This window comes from Erithacus rubecula, assembly GCF_903797595.1.
Source record: "Erithacus rubecula genome assembly, chromosome: 8".
NCBI lineage: Eukaryota > Metazoa > Chordata > Aves > Passeriformes > Muscicapidae > Erithacus > Erithacus rubecula.
Genome location: NC_136659.1, coordinates 25263548 through 25279982, shown reverse-complemented (window position 1 = coordinate 25279982; position 16435 = coordinate 25263548). Strand labels below are relative to the sequence as shown.

Sequence of the window (16435 nt, the reverse complement as noted above, 5' to 3'; positions counted from 1 at the left end):
AGATGACTTTCATAGTGTTTTACCTCTTCAGAAACAATTTAACTGACTTAGAAACCAATGCTTTCTTTCTAAAACAGAGATGGACACTGAAATAATATCTTAAATTTACTTTTCAGAAATTCTAAGTGCTTACAAGTCCAAGTCATGTAAAAGTTTCTAAATATCACATGGTATGTATTCATTTCTTACCTGTTCAAATATTATATTCCATACATACTGATATTTTCTGCTTCCCTCTATTTTGATACGAGATGTTTAAGATGCATAAAATGACTCCATAAAATCTTTTTCCTCAAGAAATAATAAAAAGGCCTCCTCCAAAAGATCAAGGCAAATGGCTTCAGATGTTCAGCTTTCAATCCAGATTAATAAAAGATAACAGAACTCTTTCTTCCTCTCCTTTCTTCTTTCCATCTCTGACAACATCCAAAACAACACCCATTTTTCTACTCTAAGGCTGCTTTTATTTCAGTTCAGACGAGAATTCAACCAGAAGTCATACTGAATTGTCTTTCCTTCAGAATTTGTTTCTGCTTGTGTTTGGTCTGATCTAACTCAGATCAAATCTATTACAAACCAAAAACAAAACCAACAAAAATCCACTCCCAAATAAAACACAATTTGTCTACATAGACATCTCTTGCAAAATAAAATTCTGCTAACATGCAAAATCATTATAGTGTAACACCCTTCTCTGGCTGTAATTACTTCTGTGCTATAACTTCTTCAATGTTACCACAGAGGCGTTACCCCCACGTGTGATGAGCCCAGACTTGGGCAGCACATCCCTCTGGCAGCCCCAGGGACGGGCTCTGCTCTCACCCTTGCTACCAAAACCTGGCCACAAACCCAATACACCAGCAGCTCACCTTGGCACATTGTAGGCAATGAAAAAATACTTAAGACAGTCACACCAGGTCCACAGAGTAGAGGTATTAAAGTCTCTAAAGCACATATCAACACCTCATAATAAATTACATCAGTTGCTCAGACACAAAGGGTTTCCCCCAATTTTTAGTATAAAACTATATAAAACTACATAAAACATATATAACTATATATGTACATATATATAATAACAGACTGATAATCTTATTGTAAATGCTGTAAATCTGAACAAGGACAGAATGTTAAGAGTGAGCTGTAATTAGTGGTACTGCCACATTAGTTCATTTGACAGTCAGATCCAGATGTTCCTGATGATCAGCCTTTTGTCTGTCCTAACAGGGCACCAGTGGCAGCACCCTTTTCCAGAGAAACCAACCTCTGCTGATTTCAGCACAAGAGGCCATTACTTCAGTTTGTTGTTTTAAGATCAGTAAATCAAGATACCAGTATATCATGATATAATATAGATTACTGGTAAAACTGAGTTTCTAACATTGACACTAAAACTATAAATGGGTCTTGTCAGTTGAAATCCAATCCATACAATTCCTTTTTAAAATTAAGACCTTTCGAAGTTCTCACAAAATGCTTTTTCTTTTCAGTTGTATTCTCATAACAAAAGAAAAGTCTGGAAAAAAATTGCACAAGAGAAACTGTTTTACAAGACTGAAGTATTTCTTAGAAAACTGTTTTATAAATACATTTTTAAAACATAATCTATCTTCTATCGGCACTAATGAATCGGACTCTACCTTGACAAGTTTACAAAAAAAAAATATTTTTTTCTGCACTGAAACTTTGTTCTCCAATACAATCACAGTCACCCCTAATTTGTGCTGTGGGTGAGGCTTTCAGAGCTGCTATCCTCAATTTTCTTCTGTTATCCAAGCCAGCACTAAACATCATTAGCCAATGCAAGAGCAGGTGCAGAAACTGCTCCTGCTCTATGCTTCGCTCTAACAATGAGCCACAGATAACTTTTAGGTGGGTTATCCTTGCTTGTGCTTTCCACTGGGAGCTATTACTTACATTCCCATCAGCATTCCCAAATTCCTTTCCTACTCACCAATTCATGACTCCTAAATTCCTAAGTTCTTACACCTAAAATACTTAATTTCGTATTATTAAATTGTATTAATTTTTTGCATACTCAAATCTTGAATTTATCTTATTTTCCTTATGGGGTAATCCAGTCTTCTGATATACTAAAAATGTTTCTGTTATCTGCAGCTTTTAATAAGAAGAGACACAAATGAGATAGGATTAATTTCAAGACTAATTTTTGAAGAGCATGACTAATAACGCTTTTAGAGTATAACAGTTTGCAGGGTTCTCTTTGGTCAGCTTCTGATCCAATTTATGCTTTCTCTACTGATCCCAGTAGTCTTCCAACCCCTCATGGACACTGTATCCAGTCATTTATGGAAATTTACATTCAATTTACTTCATTCCCAGTAACACATGCTTAAATACAGCAAAAAAACTTCAAATTCCTAAAGCGTCATCAATGTCTTCAGCACATAAGAACAGCGTTTACTCCTAAAAACTAGGGTGGAAAACTATTTTCTGAAAACAAGTTTGGGCAATTTCTTTACTCTATCAAGCAGGCACAATTCACTGCAAAAATACCAAAATTGCACACAAGGTGATTATACACCAATTCTGCTGAAAATGATCTTAGAAGGTAAGTGGGAAGGAAAGTGAGTATTTTTAGTAGGTCATAAGATACAACATAAACCAACTATGTCATGCTGTTGTAGACAGGGAATTCCTCATATGAGGATACTGAGTCAGGCGCACAGCCCACGGGACAGATGAAGGTCCTTCCTCATGATTCTCAGTTTTGCAAAACCTCAAATGGATTTGGTTTTAAGCTTCCTAAACCAGATGCAGGTCAAACAAGAACAGTCAGGAGACTGTTCCTATACCAATCACTACCAAAATGAAACACCTGAAAAGGCACAATAATAAATAAGAAATAATTTGGGTTACATCATATAATACTGCTGAAATTGAATGCATTAGAGTTTTTAAGCACTTTGAAACACAATTTTTATCTATATATAGCTGATGGAATGCTTACTAAGACATTCAATGTTACATCTATTAGATATTAGATTCAGGTTTTTTTATAATGGTAAGGAGTGCAACACACTCACAGACCCTGCCGTGGCAGAAAAGAGCACTTATGGAGAAGGGATGACAAGTACAAAACACAGTAAAGTAGTCAGGGAAGGATTTAATTCAAATTTAGGACTATATTTTTGTCCCCAAGGTAAGTTTTTAACTACCTGTTCTAAAAAGAGGATATACACTTGTATATACTTTGAAGCAATATAAAAGGGATTACCTGACAGTGGGAAGCTATGAAACACACTATGCTGTATCAAGCAATAACTTCTTTCTTGCTCCATACCAATACTATATTTTTTTAATATCCATGTTTCAGGTTTTCTGGCACCTACTTGCACGAGCTGGATAGATTGCTGCTTTTCCAGCCTTCCCCATCTCCTACCCATTTTGGTGTTTTCTGGAGGGGGGGTTTCTGCTTCTATTTCCTCTTCTTGCATTCAAAACAAATTACAAACATTTGAAGCAAAATGTATCAAAATGTTTCTGATATATTTGAGGTTGGCTGTTTAAGAACAGCAGCGCTCAAAAGAGGATTGATAATACCCACAAATATTTGATCCATGTCAAATAAAACGAGGTATTTGGTATGTCTTGCTTACTGTCATGAACTGTTTTTCATAAAAAAGCAGAAGACAGATAAGTCTAAAATTACAGAAGTATGTTCACTTTTAGACAAATGTAAAATTATTTTTTGCCCTTTAGCAGAACCAAGTTTCCCTAGCTAAACTATTTTTAGATGTCCATTATTATTTCTTCCAGCTAATAAATTTGTTACATTCAAAGGACCTACAAGAACAGGGGAAGGGCAAGAATGTGTTTTAAGAATAAAGAAAAAGTCATGTTTAATAAACTTGAAACATTAGGCTTACAAACTGTGCTAGCAACATTCTATTACCTTGCTTTGTTAAATGTTTAACAGCCTGGGAAATTAAAAGAAGCTTCATGTTGCAGTGACAAAATTAAGATAGGTTTTGGTGTACCTATCAGTCAGTTGAAATGCAGACATTAACATACTAACTTTGTGGATCCTTGAATGACATAAGTGTCAAGATGAAAGCAGCTGACTCAAATGCAATCTGAATTAGACAGAAGTGGAAAAGGAAATAGGGAAGAACTATGAGGAACTAACAGAAGATGCAACTTCACTTTCCTTTTTTTTTTTTTTTTTTTCCCCAAGACAACACCATGACAGGATTTAAATCCTAAATGCCTATAATTCCAAATGACAACACTGAAGACCAATGGCTCTGCAGCTACGATATGGTCTGTGTTACCAATCTTGCTCCTCACCACACTCCCCTTTGCCTCTCTTTCTCCTCATCACCAGCAAAACACTTCTCAAGGCACAGAGTAAGTTTCATCAGAGAAGTCTTTCCACTCCAAGTCTTAGGAAAGGGAAGGACTAGAGACAGGCCACGCTTCCCTAGGTCTCCACTGAGCTGAAATGTTTCTCAAGTGCCAAAACATGCACCTGTTTATGCAGCAAGGTAGGTGAGGAGGGGACTGTGGGTCTGCATCTGAAGCTGACTGGACTGGTGGTAGCAAGCCTCAGCATCACTTGGTTTTCAGGATGAAAATCCACAAAGCTCTTAACACCTTCTCACACAGAACCAGACTGTCTGGTGAGCAGGAATGAGGAGATTTACAGGGTGGGGAAAGGTGATCGTCATCTAGAAGGCTCTGCTGGTAGCTTGACCTGTTTTTCTGAATTAGCAGCAGCACTGAGAAGTACAACTGGAATACAGAAAAATCCATTAATCTGAGTACCCTGATGACAACCAAAACAAAACTCTCCCCTTCTAGATGTGCTCCCACCCCACAGGTGGTAACACTGTACCATTACCTGACAGAAGCTGCATGAGCTGCCCAAAAGCTCATCATCACTCAAAGGGTTCATTTATATGGCAGTAAAGCATTACTGAACACAGAGTGCTGTATTTCACATCACAGTATCTTTGGACTACTCCAAAAGAAAAACACCCATTTTCTAAAGCTTCTGGTGTGCTCAAACCACCTCCTTGGAGATAATCTCACTTCCTAGAATCCACCTAAAAACTTGAGAATCCAAAGGACTGTTCCAGATGGCATGGTCTGAGGTGTAATGTGAACACTGGAAGTACTTCCAGCACAACCCTGCAGGATCACAGGCTGGTCACTCCTGTGGTTGCAGCATCAGAAAATTGAGCGCTTGGAGGAGAGGAGATGCTGCACACAAACAGATGAAAACTAACCAAACAACTTCATTCTTTGAAGAGTATTTCTATATTTTCATCACAATATAAAAACAGGAGATTATACTTAGCATTTGGTTGATCTCTGAGGAGAAATCAGTGACTATTTCACTAACAACATTTACATAGAGTGCAACATGCAAAATAACATGAATAGAGCTTGAGAGAAAAGATAAAAATTACACTGTTTTAGAGTGCCGAATGTAAATACATCATTTTCAAATGAAACTGTCAAACATCTTGTTGTGGTGGCAAAAGCCAAATCACTATGCAAAATGATAATACAAGAAAAGTCAATTGTATGTTTCTAATAATAAATGCTCTTGTGGCTTTTGAAGTCACAAAAAACCTCTTGGCTGAATTGAAGCATTGATTTCTGTAGTTATTTACGTGCAGTTCCTATTAGAATTCTATTGAATGCATTGAATTGTGAATGGAAGTGCTTTTGAAAACACACACAAAAACTGTTAAACAAGGGACAAAATAAATGGAGAGAGCAGTGTTGCCAAAAAGTTTCAAAAAGTCAACAGAATGTTTCAACATTTTTTTTGAAGTGCAAGCATGTATGACAATGGTTTGACAGAAAATAAATCTAATACAAAAACAATATTCAAAATGCATTCTCCATCACTCCTGAAGAGAAAGCATAAGCATTGGTATTTGCTTCTCAGACATTATTTCTACATAACTTGCAATAATCTTCAAATATAATCTATAGTAAAACATAGTTTTATTTTACAGAATTTTAAAATGCTATCACTCCATCATTTTGTCCACTATACCCCCAATAAGATGACATTTTACATACTGTGCATATAGATATATCTGAAGTGCACAATATATGTTAATTATGCTAAGAAAATAAGGAAATTTATACACCACCAAAAGAAAAAGTTTCACTGTTTTTTCTGAGTACTAACACAAGACATCTAAGTCTGGAAAGCAGATTTTTAGAATGTAGCTTTCTGTTTAAAGCAGAAAAATAATAAAATTAATAAATTTATCTTCAGAACTTCTGTATCAGTCTTTATTTCAACATAAACCACATTTGTTTTCCCACGGAAAGTAATGAACACTTCTAAAATAATCTTACCACAGAGTGCTCTTCAATATCTTAAGTAGTATCTTATTTTGAAGCAATTTGAAATTATTATTATAGCACTACTCAATGCATATAATAATTTATTTTATTTTTCCTAATTACTCATGGCACACTCATTCTGCTGAAGTATGGCAACTTCTTTGAATCTGCAGTTACACATCTGTGTTCCTAACACGATGACATAATTTGCTATCACGCACTACTATCTGATGAGAGATGGATCTCTGGTCACATAACACATGCCAGCTAATTGTACACAACTGCTGGAGCACACACAATCATCATGGTACACCACAACACAAAATATATTCAAATGAATATGGAAGACTTCAGTGGGAAAAGGCTTCTGCAGATACCAGAGTTGCTACAATCATTTTACACAACAGTTAAAATGAATCTGTTTGTCTGGTAAACAAAGGAAAAAAATATACTGTAAAGAGGTGGATTAGAAAATGCTTACATCAATGTAAGTTAGAAATAGAAAACAGAGATTTGACAGAGTAGCTCTACTGGCAACATAATTTCTTTTCAAAGGTGGCTGAACATGAGCTGAAGTTTCAGATGTTAATCAGGTTTCTCTTTTAAGCTCCTCTCTCACATACATTTCATTAGTATAATTTCTACAAAGCACTTTTATTTCTGTTTTCTCAGGACTGTGATTGTGCTTCCAATGCCAAAGAAGTTATTATCTATATCACCCTTATTCAGAGAAGGGTGCTTTTTATGAAAATCCTGCAGAAAGCATCCAGCATTAATGAGTCCCATATAGCTTTTCTGTAAAAGGAGGGAGAGCATATGTAACTAGGGAGGGGACAGCACCACGATCATTAAAAGGAGGTAACGCTTCTGCTAGTAACTACAACCGAGTCTTTTAATTGCTTACTTCAGTTTTATTAAAGAGCTTACAGCTATCTAGAGAATTCCTGATCTTTCATTTAATTAATCTCAAGAATGAAGTTCTCCTGCAGGAATTTCCTCTTGGAGGACTTTTTGTCAGATGTTCATTTTCAATCTATTTTCTAGTCCTCTACTGAGGAATTCTGTTCTAAGTGTAACTGTATATATACATCCTTAGTGGTTACTCACACCTCATTTTCCTACTGTCTGTCTCTCAGTCTTTCAAGTGGCATGTTTTTGAAAGCAGCAATATTTTAATTAATATCTTTATTATGTCTATTATTCAATTTTATACAATTCACTTAACTATTGCAAAAGCTTGAAAATAATCCAGAGTTTCTGCAAACATGAGGATTGTAGGAAGTCAAAACCAGCTTCACCAAAAGAGTCCAGGGAACATCCACCACACTGCATCCCTCACCAGGCACACACTCACATGGTCACTTCCCCAAGCAGATCCAGGAACTGCAGAACAAAATACTCAAATCTATACTGTGAGAAAAGGGAAGAGACAGTATCACCAATATCATAAGTCTCTTAAGTAATAGCAAACCTATTCAGTGAAGATGCCAAAAAATTGTAACCACATTACACCACGCAGGAAAGCAAAACAAAAATAATGTTTGCCCAGCAACAAACTCCAAAATTATTTCCTTAGTCCAAATTTGAATAGCTGAAGGTTTAAAAAAATCAAGCCACTTTCAGCCTGAGTAGTTTACAAATCTGACTTACATGGTGTATTTTAATATATCATACAATGAAAGGAGAAGCAAAATATTAATTAGGAAAAGGTTAAGAAAGGTAAGAAACTTTTGCCACCATTAATGTTCTGTCCCTCCTCACCTAGCTGTATGTATAGTTAACTTGAGAAGAGGTGACAGAATCACAACTAGTAGTTACTGGATCAGCCCTTAGCACTGAAGAATCTAGATCAGGAGTCTTATTTAAGCTTGCTAGAAAAAAAGCCAAAAAAAAATATTCAAATCATTTGGAGGTAAGATGCCATAATATAACCATCTGGTGTGTTTGTTCCATTGTAATATCACTTCTGCATTTCAGTTTCTTCCTCCTGTAGTTGTGTGTACCACGGTTATTTCAGCACAGACTTCACAACAGGTCATAAGATTTGTTGACATTAAAATAAAAATATTTACCTTTCCTATGTCATTATGTTTACCAAAACCCTACACACTTCAAAATCATTGCAGGGCAGCTGTCCTTTTCCTCTTTCCCCTCTTCTCTATCCTGACTCACACAAAGATATTATAGCCCTCTAGTTTTAGAGGCAGAAACATTTTAGACTTTCAAAATCTTCTTTTATAAACATTGTATCCTTCCAAATATTAAAGGGATCTGCTCCATGGAACACAGGTGCACTTGGACAAGCTAACAGGATGCACTGTCTCCTTACAGAGTCAACACACAAGCCTAAAACATAGTAAGTGGGGAATTACTTGTAGATTAGGATTCCCAAGACTCATCCATAGCCTCATTTGCACTCAAGTACTAAAAACAGACTGTGGCATCAATCCTAACTGCAGCTTGCCTCCCAGGAGAAAAAAAAAAAAAAAAAAAAAAAAAAAAAGAGCCTCTTCCAAGGTAAGTCTTAATAGCAGCTCACAGTTTGGAGGTTACAGGCCACAGATTTAAAACTCAAATACCAAGTTCCATAAAATTTTTTCAAGTCAAACAAATTGATACACATCCCTTCTCCAAAAAAAAAGGCTCTTCTAAATAGTGGCACTCTATAAACTCAGTAAAACATTTCAAAAGCAGTACTGAGGCTATAAGCAGTTTAGAGACACAATACAAAAGTGGCATATGCAGTGCACACAACAAAACAACTTACAATGCAACACACGACTGGACATCAGCATTGGTCATCTTTAACCCTATTTACACATCAAAAGACAAAAATATGTCTCACTTTTTCAGATGACACTAAAAAGTTTGTTGCATGTACCAACACAGACAAATGCAAAGTGACATATGCTAATTTTAACTCTCTCCAGAGCCAATTGCTCATGGGAAGATTGCAGGTTTTTCTCCCAAAACACATCTCTGAATTCACTGACAAGGTTAATGCAAACAAAACAAACACAGTTTTATTATGTGACCTTCCTCCCAAATAGTCCTTTTTTTTTTTAAGGAAAAGCATTGAATCATAGCTGTTAAATCTGAGAAGCATTTTTTTTTTTTCTGTACCAAGAGAAATACATCACATTTTGGATTATTTCTTTGTTCAAATCAGTTAAAAGAGCTTTAATTACAATTAACGTTTTGCAACTTCATGGCTTAGGAAAATATAAGGGAAAGCACCATCAAGAAATTATTTATTGGCCCAGATAAAAAAGTGTACCAAGTTGGAAGTTCAGAGAGCATTAATAGCAATAACTGTTCTTCCACTGACAGGTATATTTTCCCTGTGCTCTTAGTGACCATGTGGTAATTTCTCTACCTGAAAGACAGGAATTAACAACGTTCTAGCTCTCTGCAAGCCTGAACTAAGCATGTAGTTACTTCAGCACTGTATCTGTTGGCACATCGAGGGAACACAAGTTCTGGTGTGTCACACTTGAACCTCTCCTTTTAAAAATACAGCTTTGCAGTGTTTTCAAATTCATTTTCTGGACTCTTCTGCAAATACCACCTTCCACTGTGACCAGAAAACACAGAAATCTTGCTTGTTAACCTCCTCCAAGACAAAGTACGCCTGCACATCTCTGAGACAAAGGAGCCACAGCAGGCTCCTTTACCAGCTGCTGCTCGGGTTTACACGGACAGCAATCTGCTGCAGACATAGTTTCAATTTCTTGCTTTCAACCTGACCGATGCCACAAAAAAAGCAAGCGACTTAACTAAGAATCGTTTTCTCATCTAAAAAAACATCACTTATGTAACTTTCATTGCATTCAATACTTGACACAAGTTTCAGGGCAGTACTGATTTGTTTGTTTACTGATAATTTGTTTCTTGTTTCTGTCTTTTGCAGCAGACACAAAACATTCTTTGGAGGTTTGGTTGGTCGGGTTTTTGGGCGGGTGGGTGGTTTGTAGGTCAGAGAAATGTTGGTACACAAATGCAAAAAACTGGTCAAAGGACTCAGGAAAAGGTAAAGTACATTCAACTGTCCCAAAAGTTAATAATATCCTTTTGGAGACAAAATGAGGATCATATGCTTAATCCAAGCACAATTAACAGCACAAAACCAAATAAATTAAAATTGTTACTCCAAGCAAACCCCAGAAATGAGCTTACATTTATTTTTTTTCCAATTTGCTTATTAAAACTATCTAACAAAACAGCAAAATCACATAGAACTCAATACCTTCAGACTTAAACTGATATTTCCCAAGAAAAAGCACCAGTCAGAACAAGGTTTTGACTTGCAGATATTTAGCAATTTTTAATTATAAGTCCAAAACCCAGGTTAATAAGAGAACTGAATACATCCTCCTTAAATCTAATCTACACCAGTATAATAAAAAAAATAAATATCCAAGTATGAAAATGTTAAATCTGTCAGCACAACATTTGAATGTCATTTGAAGATCTGGGCCTTTGGTCATGGAGAATAATTCAGTTATTATTCTCTAATCTAGTTACCCTGAAAAAGATAAGAAAGGCCCAGAAAGGCAATGTAAGAAGGCACATGCTGTAAGAAGTGGACTATCTACTTCTTCTTCATCAATCTTAGCGTCAGACTGAAAACTGTGAAGTGGCAATGCAGAGCTCACTTCACACCCTAATCAGTGAAAATATTTCCCAGAGCATTCTTCATTACACATCATAAACACTCATAATTAAAAGACTGTTTATTTTTAAATGGATATTAGCCATTTCCCCCTTCCTCATGTAACAGTAGAGATGGCAGTGTCTCATAAACCACACAAATGGAATTGCATTTATCATCCAATAGTCACAGTAAACTTGTCCAAGAAGTAATTGCAGTGTGAGGCAAAGCAGTGTGCCAAGAGAGGTCTAATTGCATCACCCTACCAAGTATATTTTTGAAGGTGCATAAGCTGAGAAAGGAGAAGCTGGTTCAATTCTCACATTTCAAAGAGAAATTCATCAGGTTATGTTTGTCTGATCTACTGAGAATTTCTGTGACAACCAGCTGTAACATTCTGTGGCATGTACTGGGACACTGCATACAACCAGCACAGACTTAGTGTGCTGTTAACCAGATTCTTTTAACCTACACATCTGGTCACTGAATTCTGGTATGTCAGCATATCAATAAAACTTCTGTGAACCCTTTAACTGCTATAAACTTGTAGTAATTGATTTTGTAGCAATAGTTTTTTAATAATTCTGAAATTCTCCAAAATAAAGATGGAGATTTTGAATGTGTACCTGCATATATAATACTATAATAATTATATATATGTACACAAATATAGACTTAAAAGGAACTCCAAAGGAACTTTAGAAATTAAAGGTTTTCAAAAGCCTAGAGAAAATTATTTTTGTGCTACCTAGTGGATTACAAGTCCTGAAAGAAAAACAGCCTCTGTTCCCAAACAAGCATATATGAGCAGCTGGTCCAGACAGCAAAGACCTGCTGTTGCATTACCAGCCCACTGCTGAGCTCCTTGGGGTTTTGTCTCCTGCTCAGGCCATTCTCCTCACCCTTTGCCCTTCCACCTTCACAGTCCCTTCTTTTCCCCATGAACAATTCCATATTATATACATACACAAACCTTTTTTACAGTTATTTAGGATGGAGCACATTAAAACCCATGAGAATTTTGCCTGACCACTTTATGAAAAGTGACAGCACCAGAGTGAAAGTGTGCTAGTAAAAAAAAAAAAAGAAAGCACAGTCAACCATCTGCTGAAAGATTCTCTTGTTTGACCATTTTATAATTGGTGAGAATGGACGTGAGGTGACACAGAAACAGGATATGAAGGCATGGGATTCATATGATCTTGCACCAAACTTAAACTCAAACTGGGGAGGAGAAAGGCACAATCATGATGAGGCAGAGGATCAAACTATAGGTAGTAAGAAGAACCAAGAAAACAAGCACAGAAACGTGCTATTTATCAGGAAATTAGACTAACACTGATTCCAACACCAAAAAAAACACCAATCATGCACATGTCCACTGTTTGCTCTAACTAAAGTTTTGACAGTTGAAAAGTTAAAACAGAATACTCAATCCACAGTCAATTTCAGAAGACATTTACCCAGCCCACTGGCTACATCCAAAGCCTAAACTGCCCCTGAACAGCAAGCTGTTCTTTTCCCCACATCCAGTGAGTTTATGGCTGACCCATCTTGGCTACCTTCCCCTGCACCCCAACTCCCCTCAGTTCTCCAGAACACACTTGCAGAGTACAAATCCCACTTGATCTATGTGCACATAAACCAGTGCACAAAACTCCCATGTACAATCCTTATACAGTAACAACCATAAATAATGACCCAGTGAAATGGAACCCTCAGATGCTGCTCAGGAGCTTTCAGCAGTGCTGTTACAATATGAAAGCAATCTTTTCAGAGTCCCTTTATCCCTGAGTAATCATGTCACACACTATTGTATTAGGCTGCCAGCCCAGGAGCTCTGCATGCCCAAAGCCCCTGTGACATCACACAAACACATCCAAACATTCACACACAGCAAATGCCCACAAACAGGCCTGGTGCCTACTGAACCAATGTTTGAGATCAAGTTCCTGCTGCAACTTTTGTGCAGGTGGATTCATCTGCCCAAACAGGGGCCACTGCAGGATCTAAGCCTAAATTATGTACCCTGAGTACATCATTACCATATATTTCAAATATGCTAATGCCAGTGACATGTAAACAGTATTACATGAACTCTGCTCATTAATAGAGAGCTCATCCACTCCACAGAGCTATAAGCATTACTTCTAAAATTACAGGATTTTGGTTTTTATTCATGCTTTAAAAATATAGCTGCTAATAATTAATTAATTCCAGTCACAGAAAAACAGTATTGGCTGCTGAACTTTCCTGCTGCTATAGTGTAAGTGTACCCAACCCTGAAAGTATTTTTAGCAAGGGTGTTCAATCAATACTGCTATGTACAACCTAAATTAGACATTAACAGGACATGAGAACTGTAAAGCATGGCAACAAACAATACACTCCACACACAATTTTGCTGAACAAGAAGCAACCATTGAAGTAAACTCTAAATCTGATTCCAAACAAATTTAACTACAAACATAAGGAAAACATACTGAAAGGTAAAATTATTCAATACATTTCTGCTTGTGAAGAAAATGCATTTGTATTTCAGTGTTCAATCTGACTTTGAAAAACTAAAATTAAAACCACACATCATCTAAAAATACAAAGAAACTGTAATGACAACAAAATCATAGCAAAAAAAATCAGACCAACAGTACACTTCTGAGTTTATGAAGTATAAACTTGCCTGGGAAACACATTGACACACGTGTACATGTCTGTAAGCTTATCACCCAGAATAATATTTTATCAACATGGTGCAAGCCAGTCATGCCAATATGTAAAAACAACTTTTTAGGTCAGTGAAGCAAGAAATCCATTGTCAAGAAAATGGCATCCGTAAGATTAAAATACTGAATATATTATGTTCAAGCAATGAACTGGAAAACTTTCCTACAATATACATATCTAATAAAAAATGGGTGTACCAATTCTAATGTAACTCATTCCTGTATTCCTGCAAAGCACATTTACAATGTGACGAGCACAATGTCTGCACGCGTGTGAACACGTCGGTGGCTCCCAACGTTACAGAGCATTTATTTGCCAAAACAAGCAGGCAAACGTGCACGCACAAAACCCCCTCACCACTGAACTCCGAGTTTAGCTCAGGGCAAGAGAAATGCCCCGTGGGTGAGCAAATGTATGTGCACACTGCAGTCTAACAATTATTCTTCAGCTGAGATCCATTAGTACTTCAGTAATACACAAATATTTTCTATCTCACAGTTCAAAAAATTATAACAGCTTGGCCACATTGAAGTCCTTGATGGGTGTACATAGCAGCATAAAGTTCATTCACGTGCATTTTACATCTGAACGATGTATTTCCTTCGAACAAACCAGAGGTGGGAACATTCCACGTACACTGGCAGCTATCTAGTTTCAGCTACTAGCTCTTGGAGATTTTTGAAAGGAAGAAGACGTTATGCCTCTTCCAGCCGGTGCTGCAACAGCATGCACGAGTTAACCCATCACCAGGTACACGGAAAGCCTCTGTCGCATACAGACACAGCGATTATACAAGCCTTCTGCTCGAGGGAGACACTAAAAATGTACCAGAGGAATGCAACGACAGCACTCAAACCTATTTTCCCTGCTCATAACCAGGGCAACGCGCACATGTGCCTAGAAAGCACAGGATCGCAAAGTTTTTTATTAAACAGGCTAAAATAAAAATCTGTTTCAGGCATTCGGCAGAGTTCACCGCATTTTAGAGACCCCGACCTGCCCCCGCAGCTCGCTCCCCTCGAGGCTGTTTACGCGCCCCCCCGAGCTCCGCACAGCCCCCACACCCCCCGCCACAGGGAGCCGGCTCTCCTGTTTTTTCGGAGGGGGAACCGGAGGGAGAGCGCAGGCACACGCTCCCCCCTCACCGAAAGGGCTCAGGGCAGAGTCGCTCTCCGCCCGCGGCGACCTGAGCGCGAAGTTGCGGCGTGGGGGGGTGGGTTAGAGCACAGAGACGCGGCTCGCAGCACCCCTCGTCCCCCCAGCCCGGAGCCCCGAGCGCGCCGGCGGCCGCCTTTACCTTCATGTAACATCCACGTCCTGGTTCCAGATGGAGCGGGGAGCGCGGAGGGAAGAGGCGCGGGGGCTGCGCGCTCGCGCCGCTGCCGCCCCGCGCGACCCCCAACCCGCCTCCGCGGGCGCGCGCACGGGCACGCGCGCCGCAGACGCTCGGGCACGCGCAGCGCCCGCACCCGCCGCGGGATCGGGAGCGAGACCCGGAGCGGAGGCGCCGCTCGCCGCCCCCCCTCAGTCTTCCCGCAGCGCCCGCCCGAGCCGCAGCCTCGGGAGCAGCGACAGCAGCCGCCCCGCGCCCCGCCGCAGCGGCGAGCGCCGCATCGTACTGCAGCGGCTGGGCCGAGGGAGCGGGGGGAGGAGGGGGAAAAAGAGCTGGGGGAGAGGAGGACGCAGGAGCCCTGGGGGGAAGGCGGAGGACACCCTCACCCTCCGGCCTCTCCTCCCCCCCTCTCCTCACAGCGACCGGCCGGAGGGGCCGCACGGGCCGGGGTCTCCCTCACGGGGCGCGGCACTGCCTCGCACGGACCGGCGGCTGCCCCGCGCGCGGCCCCGACCGGGAGGCAAAGGAGACCGGGGAGAGGTGGAGCGGCGGGGCGCTGCGGAGGCGCCTTCCCAGCCGGCGAGCGAGCGAGAGCCCGTGGGGGAAGAGGGAGGAGGACCTGCTGCCTCCTCCCCTCATCGCCGCCCTCCCGCCCGCCTCACGCGGGCAGCATAGCAACCAACATGGCGGCTGCGCAGTCACCCGGCGGCGGGCGGCAGGCGGGCCCCAGAGCTCGCGAGAGCCGAAGGGGGGCGGGCGCTGTGCTCTCCTTTCTATTGGTCCGGCCTGGGTTCGCAAAAGGGAGGGGGCAGGACCGAGAGAGCCCTGGCGGTCTGATTGGCTGAGCTTCCCATGGCTGAAGGCGGCGGTGGGCACGGATTGGTCCGCTGAGCCGCCACTCACGCCTGCAGCGCTGCGCTGAGGCGGGCAGCTCTCTGCGGCCGTCGCTGCCTGTGCTCGGTTCCCGCCGCTGTCCTGGCGTTTCGCCTCGCCCGTGGAACGGGGCGGTTGTGCCCCTGGGAGCCGCAGGCCTGCTCTTTTGACCTGCTCCCTTCGGAGGGAAAAACCAGCCACACAGGAGCAATGGGGTGTCTTAATGTCGTAACCCTCCGTCTTGGTCACATGGCCTCCCAATCTCACCCTGCAAATGTCCCAGAGGATCATTTCTGCCTGCCGGTCCTTGCCGGAGCTTTCCAGAGTGTGAGATGTGCTGTGCCTCTTGGCCACATAAAGATTTGCATTTGTGGCCCATGGGAAGGTTTGCGTTCAAAGACATGGTTTAACACAACCCGATCCTTTGATATACTTTTACTGTGTGTGAAAGGGTTTGCATAAAAATGTCTTAAATGTCCACTTATTAAAATAAAACCTCTCACAACAAACTCTTTACCCAA

At 40.3% G+C, this 16435-nt stretch overlaps 1 protein-coding gene across 2 annotated transcripts in view; it reads right to left on the bottom strand.

Moving 5' to 3' along the window:
• PTPN4 (protein tyrosine phosphatase non-receptor type 4) overlaps positions 1-15615 on the bottom strand; it is a 109747-nt gene extending 94132 nt beyond the window's left edge. For both annotated transcript variants that reach the window (XR_013774941.1, XM_079311386.1), the window contains exon 1: positions 15006-15615. Coding sequence is in view for 1 of the 2 variants with exons in the window: in XM_079311386.1 (XP_079167512.1) it covers positions 15006-15018 (13 nt within the window). In the remaining variant the exon portion in view is untranslated. The remainder of the gene's footprint in view (positions 1-15005) is intronic.
• Positions 15616-16435: the final 820 nt, after the last annotated feature.